General features: G+C 39.9%; 1 protein-coding gene across 12 annotated transcripts in view; it reads left to right on the top strand.

Moving 5' to 3' along the window:
- The window catches only part of C2H11orf80 (chromosome 2 C11orf80 homolog), a 106,019-nt gene that overhangs the window by 60,111 nt on the left and 32,880 nt on the right, over nucleotides 1–13,028 (top strand). For all 12 annotated transcript variants that reach the window (XM_021082776.1, XM_021082780.1, XM_021082785.1 and 9 more), the window contains one exon: nucleotides 7,547–7,742. In XM_021082776.1, the coding sequence (XP_020938435.1) occupies nucleotides 7,547–7,742 (196 nt within the window). The remainder of the gene's footprint in view (nucleotides 1–7,546; nucleotides 7,743–13,028) is intronic.

Here is a 13,028-nt window from a genome sequence, read left to right as displayed (position 1 = left end):
GCTATCTCTATTAAAAACTATTATTATTCCCAGCTCCTTGAATATATTCTAATTGACCTGAGTACATATTCTTTCTCCTCTCCACGGCTTAATTTCTTTTGTAAATGAAAAAAAACAAATTCCACTCCCGTTTATATGTGAGAAGAGACAAATGACATTAAAAGGTTACTTGAACTCTTGGCTAGAAAGATACTATGAATACAAAGGAATTCTTTATATGTTATTGTGTGTATATTAGCATTTTACATGGGTTTTTTTTAATATTTTTATTACTCAAATGAATTTATCACATCTGTAGTTGTATAATGATCATAACAATCCAATTTCACAGGATTTCCATCCCACAGCCCAAGCATATCCCCCCACCCTGCAAACTGTCTCCTCCAGAGACCATAAGTTTTTCAATGTCTGTGAGTCAGCATCTGTTCTGTAAAGAAGTTCAGTCTGTCCTTTTTTCAGATTCCACATGTCAGTGAGAGCATTTGATGTTGGTGTGTCACCGTCTGACTGACTTCACTTAGCATGATAATTTCTACGTCCATCTATGTTGCTGCAAATGCCATATTTCTTTCCTTTTAATGGCTGAGAAATATCCCACTATGATATTCCATATCTTTATCCACTCCTCTGTTGATGGACATTTAGGTTGTTTCCGTGTCTTGGCTATTGCAAATAGTGCTGCAATGAACACCGGAGTACATGTATCTTTTCGAGTCATGGTTTTCTCTGGATAGATGCCCAGGAGTGGGATTGCTAGATCAAATGGTAGTTCTATTTTTAGTTTTCTGAGGAATCTCCGTACTGTTTTCCACAGTGGTTGCACCAGTTTACATTCCCATCAACAGCGTAATAGGGTTCCTTTTTCTCCACACCCTCTCCAGCACTTATTGTTTGTAGCCTTTTGGATGATGGCCATTCTGGCTGGTGTAAGGTGGTACCTCCTAGTGGTTTTGATTTGCATTTCTCTAATAATGAGTGATGTTAAACATCTTTTCAGGTGTTTCTTGGCCATCTGTATGTCTTCTTTGGAGAATTGTCTGTTTAGATCTTCTGCCCATTTTTTGATGGGGTGGGGTTTTTTTTTGTTTTTGTTTTTGTTTTTGGTATGGAGCTGCAGAAGGTGTTTGTAAATTTTGGAGATTAATTTCTTGTCAGTTGATTCACTTGCAAAGATTTTCTCCCATTCTGTGGGTTGTCTTTTTGTTTTGTTTAGGGTTTCCTTTGCTGTGCGGAAACTTTTAAGTTTGGTTAGGTCCCTTTTGTTTTTATTGTCAATACTCTAAGAGGTGGATCTGAGAAGATATTGCTGCTGTTCATGTCTGAGAGTGTTTGGCCTATGTTTTCCTCTAAGTGTTTTATAGTATCTGGTCTTATATCTAGGTCTTTAATCCATTTTGAGTTTATTTTTGTGTATGGTATTAGGGAGTGTTCTAATTTCATTCTTTTACATGTGGCTTTCCAGTTTTCCCAGCACCACTTATTGAACAGGCAATCTTTTCTCCATTGTATATTCTTGCCTCCTTTGTCATAGATGAGTTGACTGTAGGTGTGTGGGTTTAATTCTGGGCTTTCTATCCAGTTCCACTGATCTATATTTCTGTCTTTGTGCCAGTACCATACAGTTTTTATGATTGTTGCTTTGTAGTATAGTCTGAAGTCTGGGAGCCTGATGCCTCCAGCTCCATTTTTCTTTTTCAGGATGTCTCTGGCTATTCTGGGTCTTTTGTGCTTCCAAATAAACTTTAAAATATTTTGTTCAAGTTCTGTGAAAAATGTCCTTGGTAAGTTGATAGGGATTTCATCGAATCTGTATATTGCCTTAGGTAGTATAGTCATTTTGATAATATTAACTCTTCCAATCCATGAGCCTGGTATATCTTTCCATCTATTTGTGTCATCTTTGGTTTCGTTCATCAGTGGCTTATAGTTTTCAGAGTACAGGTCTTTTGTCTCTTTAGGTAGGTTTACTCCTAGGTATTTTATTCTTTTGGATGCAATGGTAAACGGGATTGCTTCCATAATTTCTCTTTCTGCTTTTTCATTGTTAGTATATAGAAATGCCATCAATTTCTGTGTATTAATTTTGTATCCTGCGACTTTGCCAAATTCATGGATGAGCTCTAACAGTTTTCTGGTAGAGTCTTTAGGGTTCTCTAGGTATGGTATCATGTCATCTGCAAATAGTGATAGTTTTACGTCTTCCTTTCTGATTTGGATTCCTTTTATTTCTTTTACTTCTCTGATTGCCATGGCTAGGGCTTCCAAAACTATGTTGAAGAGCAGTGGCAAGAGAGGACATCCTTGTCTAGTTCCTGATCTCAGTGGGAATTCTTTCAGCTTTTCACCATTGAGAATGATGTTCATTATGGGTTTGTCGTATATGGCCTTTATCATGTTGAGGTAGGTTCCCATTATGCCCACTTTCTGAAAGGTTTTTGTCGGAAATGGGTGTTGGATTTTGTCAAAGGCTTTTTCCGTGTCTATTGAGAGGATCATATGGTTTTTATTCTTCAGTTTGTGAATGTGGTGTATCACACTGCTGGATTTGTGGATATTGAAGAACCCTTGCATCCCTGGGATAAATCCCACTTAATCATGATGTATAATCCTTTTAATGTATTGTTGGATGCGGTTTGCTAGTATTTTGTTGAGGATTTTTGCATCGATGTTCATCAGTGAAATAGGCCTGTGGTTTTCTTTTTTTGCGGTATCTTTGTCTGGTTTTGGTATCGGGGTAATGGTGGCCTCATAGAATGAATTTGGGAGTATCCCTTCCTTTGCAATTTTTTGAAATAGTTCAGAAGGAGAGGTGTTAGCTCTTCTCTAAATGTTTGATAGAATTCACCTGTAAAGCCATCTGGTCCTAGACTTTTGTTTGTTGGAAGTTTTTTAATCACAGTTTCAATTTCAGTTCTTGTGATTGGTCCATTCATCTTTTCTATCTCATCTTGGTTTAGTCTTGGAAGATTGTACTTTTCTAAGAATTCTTCCATTTCTTCTAGGTTAGGTGGGCTTGTATTGCCATAAACTTTCCTCTTAGAATGGCTTTTGCTGCATCTCATAGGTTTTGGAGTGTCGTACCTTCGTTGTTATTTGCTTCTAGGTATTTTTTAATTTCCTCTTTGATTTTTCAGTGATCCATTGGTTGTTTAGTAGTATGTTGTTCAGTCACTGCGTGTTTGTGTTTTTTTGCAGATTTTTTCTTGCTGTTGATTTCCAGTCATATAATGTTGTGGTCAGAAAAGATGCTTGATATGATTTCATTTTTCTTAAAGTTATTAAAGTTGGATTTGTAGCCCAGGATGTGATCAATCTTAGAGAATGTTCCATGTGCACTTGAGAAGAATGTGTATTCTCTTGCTTTTGGATGAAATGTCCTATAAATATCTATTAAGTCCATATGGCTTAATGCATCATTCAGGGCCTGTGTTTCCTTATTGATTTTCTGTCTGGTTCATCTGTCCATTGCTGTAAGTGGGGTGTTAAAGTCCCCCACTATTATTGTGTTATTGTTGATTTGTCCTTTTCATGTTGTTAGCAGTTGCCTTATATATTGTGGTGAACCTATGTTGGGTGCATAGGTATTTAAAATTGTTATATCTTCTTCTTGAATTGATCCTTTGATCATTATGTAGTGACCTCTTTGTCCCTTAAAATATTCTTCATTTTAAAGTCTGTTTTGTCTGATATGAGTATTGCTGCTCCAGCTTTCTTTTGATCCCCGTTTGCATGAAATATTTTCTTCCATCCTCTCACTTTCAATTTGTATGTGTCCCTAGAAGTGAAGTGGGTCTCTTGAAGACAGCATATAGATGGGTGTTGTTTTTGTATCCATTCAGCCAGTCTATGTCTTTTGGCTGGGGTGTTTAGTCCATTAACATTTAAGGTAATTATTGATATGTATGTTCTTATTGCCATTTTATTAATTGCTTTGGATTTGTTTTTGTTGCTCTTTTTTCTTTCCTTCTTCTCTTGTTCTCTCCTCTTCTGGTTTGATGACTATCTTTAGTGTTGTATTTGGGTTGATTTTTCTTTGTTTGTGTATCAGTTGTAGATTTTTGGTTTGCAGTTATTCTGAAATTTTGATATGAGAGCCTATATGTATATGAGATTGTTTTAAGTTGTTCTATCTTTTTTTTTTTTTTTTTTTTTTGTCTTTTTTGCCATTTCTTGGGCCACTCCTGCGGCATATGGAGGTTCCCAGGCTAGGGGTCGAATTGGAGCTGTAGCCACCAGTCTACACCAGAGCCACAGCAACGCAGGATCCATGCCGTGTCTGTGACCTACACCACAGCTCACGGCAACACCAGATCCTTAACCCACTGAGCAAGGCCAGGGATCGAACCCGAAACCTCATGATTCCTAGTTGGATTTGTTAACCACTGAGCCATAATGGGAACTCCCAAGTTGTTGTTCTCTTAATTGCAAGTTCATCTCCAGTGTCCTGCATTTGTACCCACCTCTTCTCATGATTTCTGATTTTGGTGGTATAATTGTGCATGGATGATTTCGTATCTTTACTGTATATATACCTTTATTAGTGAGCCTTGTCATTTGTGGAATTTTTGTTTCCTGTTGCTGTCTTTTCTTTTCTGCCTAGAGAAGTTCCTTTAGTATTTGTTGTAAGGCTGGTTTAGTGTTGGTGAATTCTCTCAGCTTTTGCTTATCTGTGAAGGTTTTGATTTCTCCTTCAAATCTGAATGAGAGCCTTACTGGGTAGAGTAACCTTGGTTGGAGGTTTTTTCCTTTCATCCCGTTAAGTATATCATGCCACTCCCTTCTGGCCTGCAGAGTTTCAGCTGAAAAATCTGCCGATAACCTTATTGGGTTTACCTTGTATGTTACTTGTTTCTTTTCCCTAGCTGCTTTCAATATTTTCTCTTTGTCTTTAATTTTGGTCAGTTTGATTTAATATGTGTCTCGGTGTGTTCCTCCTTGGGTTTATTTTATATGGTACTCGTTGGCTTCCTGGATTTGAGTGGGTGGTTCCTTTCCCATGTTAGGGAAATTTTTGGCTATTATCTCTTGGAATATTTTTTCTGTCCCCTTCTCTCTCTCTTCTCCTTCTGGCACCCCTATAATACAGATGTTGGTGCGTTTAACGTTGTTCCAGAGTTCTCTGAGACTCTCTTCATTTGTTTTCAATCTTTTTTCTCTTTTCTGTTCCACATTCGTAATTTCTTCTAATCTGTCCTCCACCTTGCTTATTCGTTCTTCTACCTCCTGTATTCTGCTGTTAGCTGCTTCTAGGGAATTTTTTATTTCAGTTATTGTATTTTGCATCTCTTGTTTAAGTTTTATATCTTGTATCTCTTTGGTCAGTGTTTCCTGTAAGTTATCCATCTTTGCCTCCAGTTTATTTCCAATGTCTTGCATCATCTTCAGCATCGACAGTCTAAAGTCTTTTTCCTGGAGGCTGAGAATCTCCTCATCGCTTAGCTGATTTTCTGGGGCTTTTCCTTTCTCCCTCATCTGAGTTATAGTTCTCTCTGTCTTTTCAATTTTATAGGTTTTTGGTGTGGTGACCTTTTTACAGATAATAGAGTTGTAGCCTTTCTTACTTCCGATGTCTGCCCCCCTTGTGGCTGAAGTCGGTATGGGGGGCTTGCTGTAGGTTTCCTGATGGGAGGGGCTGATGCCTGCGCACTGGTAGGTGGAGCTGATTCTAATCCCTCTGGTGGGTGGGGCTTAGTCTCTGGATGGGATTAGAGGCAGCTGTGTGCCTGAGGAGTCTTTAGGGAGCCTGTTTACTAAGGGGTGGGGCTGTGATCCCACCTGGGTTGTTGTTTGCCCTGGGGCTTCTCAGCACTGACTGACGGGTGAGGCCAGGTTTTCCCAAAATGCCCACCTCCAGAGACCGGCAGCTGCTGAATATTTCTGAGAGCTTTGCTTTCAATGTCCTTCCCTCACAACAAGCCACATTCACCCCTGTTTTCCCAGGATGTCCTCCAAGAACTACAGTCAGGTTTGACCAGATTCCTCTGGAGACTTTGCTTTGCCCTGGAACCCAGTGCACGTGAAAGTCTGTGTGTGCCTTTTAAGAATGGGGTCTCCGTTTCCCCCAGTCCTGGGGAGCTCCTGTGCACAAGCCCCGCTGGCCTTCAGTGCCAGATGCTCCAGGGGCTCTTTCTCCCCATGCCAGATCCCTACACGTGAGAGTTTGATGTGGGGCTCAGAACTCTCACTCCTGTAGGTGAGTCTCTGTGAACCAGTTAGTTTCCAGTCTGTGGGGCTTCCCACCCGGAGGTATGGGGTTGTTTATATCACGAAATCCACCCCTCCTACCTCTTGATGTGGCCTCCTCTTTGTCTTCTGGAGTAGGATATCTTTTTTAAGGTTTCTGCTCCATTGGAGTGAAGATTGCTCAGCCTTTAGTTGTGATTTTGTTGGTTTTAGGAGAGAAGTTGAGCTCTAGTCCTTCTAGTCTGCCATCTTAATCCCATCTCCTTACATAGGCTTAGAAACCATCTCTCTTCCCACCTCCATTGTCTTCAGATTACAAACAAATCCATGGAGGATGCAGAAAAAAAAATTGAATAGAACCCTGTGCCTTGCCTTCCTGTGCTATCCTGTTACTACAGAATCCAAAGTGAACATGAATTATAGCAAGAAAAAACCTAACTTATGTTTAAGTCCAACTAATTTGTTCTTTATTCAGTAGTTTGTGCCTCCATTTATATGCCCTGAATCCACACAGGTAGTCATAGATCTTAAGGCTTGAAGAAGCTGCCTGTGTTTTTTCAGTCTGTTTTCTTACTCCTGCCCCAAATGACCTCTCAGATTAGTATATATTTTATTTTTTAATATCTGCAGGAAACAACCCCCCACACACATATCTTTCTTTAGTAATCTTCTAGCACCATTCAGTCCCTACAGGTAGACAGCTTGCTATCATAGATTTACTGAGAGAGTTTAAGCCTCTAAGCCAATGTGTGTGGGCATATTTCCCTGGGTGACCTGATTAGTTTGGAGAAAGGGGGAATGGTTTGTTAATGTTTCTTTTCTGTTTAGAAAAGAGCTATTGGAAAGTAAGCAGATATCAAATTTCACTAGATTTTTTTTTAGGAGAGAAAGATGTCCCAATTTTTTGTCATTACTCCTGTCAAACAGTAACCTGAGACTTCTTCAGGGAAAGGTGTAGCAGGTGTAAGAGCAGGCGTCATGAGGCCAGTTTTAGGGTGTTTGTGATTTAGGGACCCCTGGCTCCCACCCCCACCATGATGGTCTTTGAGTGATCTTGGAAACTTCTGCTCAGAGCCATAGAATAAATTTAGTGGAGGAAATATACTTTTGAGTCTATAAAACGGCCATTGGTGGCAATAAAAGCAGGAACCATGCTGTCATTCCTAAAATGCCAATTTGTTTACTTTTTCCATTGCTTGTGCTTTCCTGAGTGGGACACAAGTTACTTATTCCAACAAAATTTATGTAGTGGATTACATGGTTATGCATATGCTAGAGGTTATAAAAAGAATTTGAATTCCTGTTAAAATAATTCCTTAAGAGGGGAGCAGAAGCTAAATTTGTCTTACCTGTTTTTTGACAGTACACCAAAGTTTGGTACAACTGAATTACTCTGCCGCAGAATCCATCCTGTGCTAGGACATCCAGTACTGCTCGTCATCCCTGACGATGTGGCTGGAATGGGCTTGTTGGGAGAGCTGATACTGACGCCAGCTGCTGCTTTGTGTCCTTGCCCAAAGGTCTCTTCCAACCAACCGAATAGGATCTCTTCAGTTTCCATATCCTTTCGATGACAGTGTCCATCAAAATTTTCAAATTTGTTGTCTTTGAAAATGGATTTTTATATTTCAGTTTTGGAAACTCTGTGTCCAGAAGTTGGTATGACTTGTATAAAGACAAAAATCCAATATGAAAGCTAAGCTTGAGAATTTTTCCAAGAAACTGAAAACTATAAAATAGGACATGTGTGCCACACTCTTCATGTAATTTAATATGACCGAAGCATGGAATGAATGGTACACGAGGGAGCGATGAGGCTGGGAAAGTAGTTTGAGGTTGAATGTGTTGGATCTCAAGTGCCACACTAAGCAGTGTGAACTGTATTTTCTTTTTAATGGGAAACGATTGAATATTTTAGGAATCTAGCATCATCTAGCAACAGGATGGGTGGGAGAGAGAAGTCAGTAATTACTAAGTAAATAAGTAAGTGAACTTGGCCGGAGATAATGAGTGAATGAGTTAAAGGTGCGATGATGACCGTGGAAAGGAGGGGCTTATCACTGGAAGGAGTCAGTATAATGAGGAAATCAGTTCACTGTTTGGGTGGGAAGGGATTGGGGGCAGGGAATGGCTAAAGCTGATGTCAAAGAATTCTGTATCCTTAGTAGGCAAGTTTATAGAGACAGAAAATAGATAGGGAATGATTCTTTTGGGGGGTGATAAAAATATCCTAAAATTGGAGTTCCCATCCTAGTGCAGTGGAAATGAATCTGACTAGGATCCATGAGGTTGCCGGTTTGATCCCTGGTCCCGCTCAGTGGGTTAAGGATCTGGCATTACCATGAGCTGTGGTGTAGGTCGAAGACACAGCTTAGATCCTGTGTTGCTGTGATTGTGGCCGTGGCCGGCAGCTGTAGCTCCGATTAGACCCCTAGCCTGGAAACCTGCATGTGTTGTGCATGCGGCCCTAAAAAGCAAAAAAAAAAAAAAAAATTCTAAAATTGATGGTGGCGTTGGTTGCAAGTATACTAAGACCACTTTAAATGGGTGAGTTGTATGATATGTAAATTAAATCTCATTAAAGCTTTTTAAAAAAAGATTTCCATGGATGGCTGACAGAATAATGATACTGTCAACAAGATGAAAATTATAAATAGCAGATTTGAGGAGTAAAAAAGATTCGTTTGGCTTTACATATGTTGAGTTTATGGTGCCTACAGAACATCCTTTAAAAATGGCAAGCAGCCATTTAGAGATTTTTGGTCTGGAATTTGGAAGTAGTCAGATTTAGAGATAGAGGTTTTAGAGCCTCAGAGTTTTCTCCATAGGTGAGTACTGTGTAGGGGTATGGTTAGAGCATGATGCAAGAGAATACATACTGGGTTCACCCTAATTAGCTGTGTGACTGCACAACCTACTCAGCCAGCCTAAGCCTTTATTTCCTCAGCTTTAAAATGGGGATAATAATACTTATTTATTTTTTCTTGCAAAGGTTTTTGTAGTTGTTCTTTGGGGCTTTGTTTGTTTTAGGATTAACTGTGTAATAATCCATGTGAAGCTTTTAGCAGACTTCCTGACACGTAATAAGTGTTCAATAAATATTGTGTTACTATATTTTGAAGCTGTAGGAGTAAGTGAAGCTATAGTGGAGTATAAAGAACAAGGACAGGAAGTTCCTGTCGTGGCTCAGTGGTTAACGAACCTGACTAGCATCCATGAGGACAAGGGTTCAATCCCTGGCCTCACTCAGTGAGTTAAGGATCTGGCATTGCCGTGAGTTGTGGTGTAGGTCGCAGACGCAGCTTGGATCCTGTGTTGCTGTGGCTGTGGCGTAGGCCAGCAGCTACAGCTCCGACTGGACCCCTAGCCTGGGAACCTCCATGCTGTGCGTGTGGCCCTCAAAAGACAGAAGGACAAATAAATGAATAAATAAATAAAAACAAGAACAGAAGGCGGCCAAGGTCATGGTATGTTAAATGTCAGCTGAGAGTATCTTTAAGGAGGAGGGAGGAACAGATAGTGATAAACTATGCATGGGCATTTTGTATTTTAAAACATACTTTTTCTTACTATCTACATCATATAGAAAAGTATAAAGTAAAATGTAAAACTTTCTTCTTCCTCCTCATCCCATTCTCCAGAATAAGACAAATTTTCTATCCTCTTAGAGTTTACATTTTAGTGGGAAATTTTAATAAATAAATGGATGTTAGGTAGTGATAAGTGCGGTGGAGATAAAATAAAGCAGGTAAAGAGATAATGATGGGATGTTATTTTAATATATTATGGTCAGTGAAGATTCTAGGGAGGTGGCATTTTAGTAAAGAGAGAGAGAACTAACTGTGAAAACTGGTGGCATTTCCATTTCTGAAAATGACAAACTTAGGTCATTTAGACCAGCTCTCTATGGAAGACGAAGGCTGGAGGAAATACTAAGACATCATAAAAATACCTAAGAGTTAGTGAATAGGGAGGAATTTCTGGACCATGATTTGGAAAGAAACAAAAACCTGAGTCCAGCTTGGGAGCTGTTTTGCCCTGGGGTCTTTTAACAGTTGGGGCAATCAGCTGAGAGGCTAAGATGAACTTCTGAATCAGTGCAGGAGAAGAAGGCCAAAGTGTTCAGGGCCTGCCAAGCTTGGAGGTGCTGTTAAAAATACCTCTTGTTTTGGACAGAGATAACTAAAAAGCTACACTTTAAGAAGTAAGATGAACCTGAAATAAACCATCCTTCAATGGAATGCATATATTTTGGGGGTAATTAAGGCAGACCAGAAAATCTTAATTTTGAGATTGGATTAAGATGATTCTAGATTTCTCATTCTCCCAGATGCCTTGTAAAAGCAAAAAAAAAAAAAAAAAAAAAAAAAGGCCAATGATTATTATGTCAAAGGATTTAGGAACGGTCAGCCATGATCAAATAACAGGGTCAGGATTTATCATCCTACCTTGAACAATTAGAAAAAATGGACAAATTATATTAAACAACAGCTTTCATATGTTACACAACCAATAGTCTAAGACAGTGGTTCTGGAAAGAGCAGAAACAAAGAAGTGAACCTTACTATTGCCCACGTACTGTCCAGAGAGAATTTCCAGGCTGTGGTGCCAGTTGGGGTACCCAATGCCTGTGGCACAGGAATCTGGGAGATTTCTCTGAGTCAAGGTGACAAAGTTTGGAGTTCAGAGAGGCCTGGATAGGTAGGATTTGTAGAAGAGTACTGAAGAGGAAATAAATAGAGATAGAGCTCCAGATAGAGGAGAACTCTGGAGTGCACACAGTGCTAGGTGGAGTTTCTGTTCCTACCAGGCGGAGTGAGAAGCCTCATTATTAAGGCATGAGGTGGAGTCCTAGGAAGGTTAAGACTGGTTGCCAAGAACTGGGGAGAAGTGAGCCCTAGCCTACAGGAGTCTCTGGTCCCACCTAAAAAAGCTTATAGGTAACACCAATAAGGCTCAAACTATTTCCAAATAACTTTACAGTGTCCCATAAAAAAGTTCAAGAGTATTTATAGAAATATAAAAATATTCTGCACCCAACAAAGTAAACTTAACAATGCTGAGTGTCCAAACTTAACATGCAGGCAAGCAGGAAAATAGGACTCATAATGAAAGAAAATTTTCGATCAATGGAAACCTACCCAGAAATGATACAGGTGATAGATTTAGTAAACAAAGATATTAAAAGTGATAACTATATTCCATATTCAAAAAGTAAGAGTTCCTGCTGAGGTGCAGTGGGTTAAGAATCTAACTGCAGCTTCTTGGGTTGCTGCAGAGGCACAGGTTCAATCCCTGCCTGGTGCAGTGGGTTAAAGGATCTGGCATTGCTGCAGCTGCAGGGTGGATCACAGCTGTGGCTCAGATTCAGTCCCTGGCCTGGGAATTTCCATATGCCACGGGTGTGGCCATTAAAAAAACAGAACTCCAAAAGTGAGAGGAAAGATTGAACGTATTAAGAGATAAAAGAGCTTTTTTAAAAGACCCAAATTGAACTTCTAGAGGAAAAAAATACAGTTTTTAGGATGACGATATACTGGATAGAACTGACATCAAATTTATACATTGCATAAGATGAGATTAGTAAACTTAAAGATACAACACTAGAAACTGAAATGAAATGCAGAGCAAAAAAGACTAAAAATATAAGCAAAGCATCAGTGAACTGTGAGATAACTTCAAGTAGGCTAATTCAGGGATGTGCAGTTGGAGTCCTGCAGGGATGGTGGGCAGATAAAATAGTTGAGAAATGGAATTCCCTTGTGGAGCAGTGGGCTAAGTATCTGGTGTTGTCACTGCAGTGGCCTGGGTTGCTTCTGTGGCATGGGTTTGATCCCTGGCCTGGGAACTTCCACAGGATGCTGCCACGGCCAAAAAAAAAATTTTTTTTTTAGGAAATAATGTTCCCCAAATTTCCAAATTTTTTGAAAACTAGAAGTTTGCACAGAGTTCCTGTTGTGGCATAGCGGAAACAAATCTGACTAGTATCCATGAGGATAGCAGGTTCGATCCCTGGCCTTGCTCGGTGGGTCAGGGATCTGGCATTGCTATGAGCTGTGGTGTAGGTCACAGACATGGCTTGGCTCCTGTGTTACTATAGGGGTGGTGTAGGCCGGCTGCTTTAGCTCCAATTTGACCACTAACCTGGGAACTTCTATATGCCACGGGTTCGGCCCTTAAAAAAGCAAAGAAAAAGAAAAAAAAGAAACCTGGAGATCCAATATCAACAAGCCTTAAACATAAGATACACGAAGAAAAGTGTACTCAGACACAACATATTCAAATTGCTTAAAGCCAGTAATAAAAAAAAAATCTTAAAAACAGCTAGAGATATAGACACGTTACATGTTGAGGAACAGATAAGAATTACAGCAGATTTCTCACTGGAAACAGTGTAAGCTAGAAGAAGGTGGAGCAACATCTTTAAAGTAACGAAAAAAGAAAAGAAACCTGTTCAGGTGGGATTCTATACCAAGAGAAAATATTTTTCAAAAATGAAGGCAAAGTAAAGACTACTTTAGGTATACAAAAGACTTCATCACCAGCAAACCTGTATTATAAGAAATGTTAAAGAAAATGCTTTGGGCAGGAGGAAAATGGTACCAGATGGAATTCTGGATCTCCAAGTGAGAGCACTGTGGAGTTCCTGTTGTGGCACAATGGAAATGAACTCGACTAGGAACCATGAGGCTGCAGGTTCAATCCCTGGCCTTGCTCAGGGGGTTAAGGATCCGTTGTTGCTGTGAGCTGTGGTGTAGGTCGCAGACACGGCTCGAATCTGGCTTTGCTGTGGCTGTGGTGTAGGCTGGCAGCTGTAGCTCCAATTCAGCCCCGAGTCCGGGAAC

This window comes from Sus scrofa, chromosome 2 (genome assembly GCF_000003025.6).
Source record: "Sus scrofa isolate TJ Tabasco breed Duroc chromosome 2, Sscrofa11.1, whole genome shotgun sequence".
Lineage (NCBI taxonomy): Eukaryota > Metazoa > Chordata > Mammalia > Artiodactyla > Suidae > Sus > Sus scrofa.
Note: the sequence above shows the minus strand (reverse complement) of the source record. Positions and strands in the feature narration are given on the sequence as shown.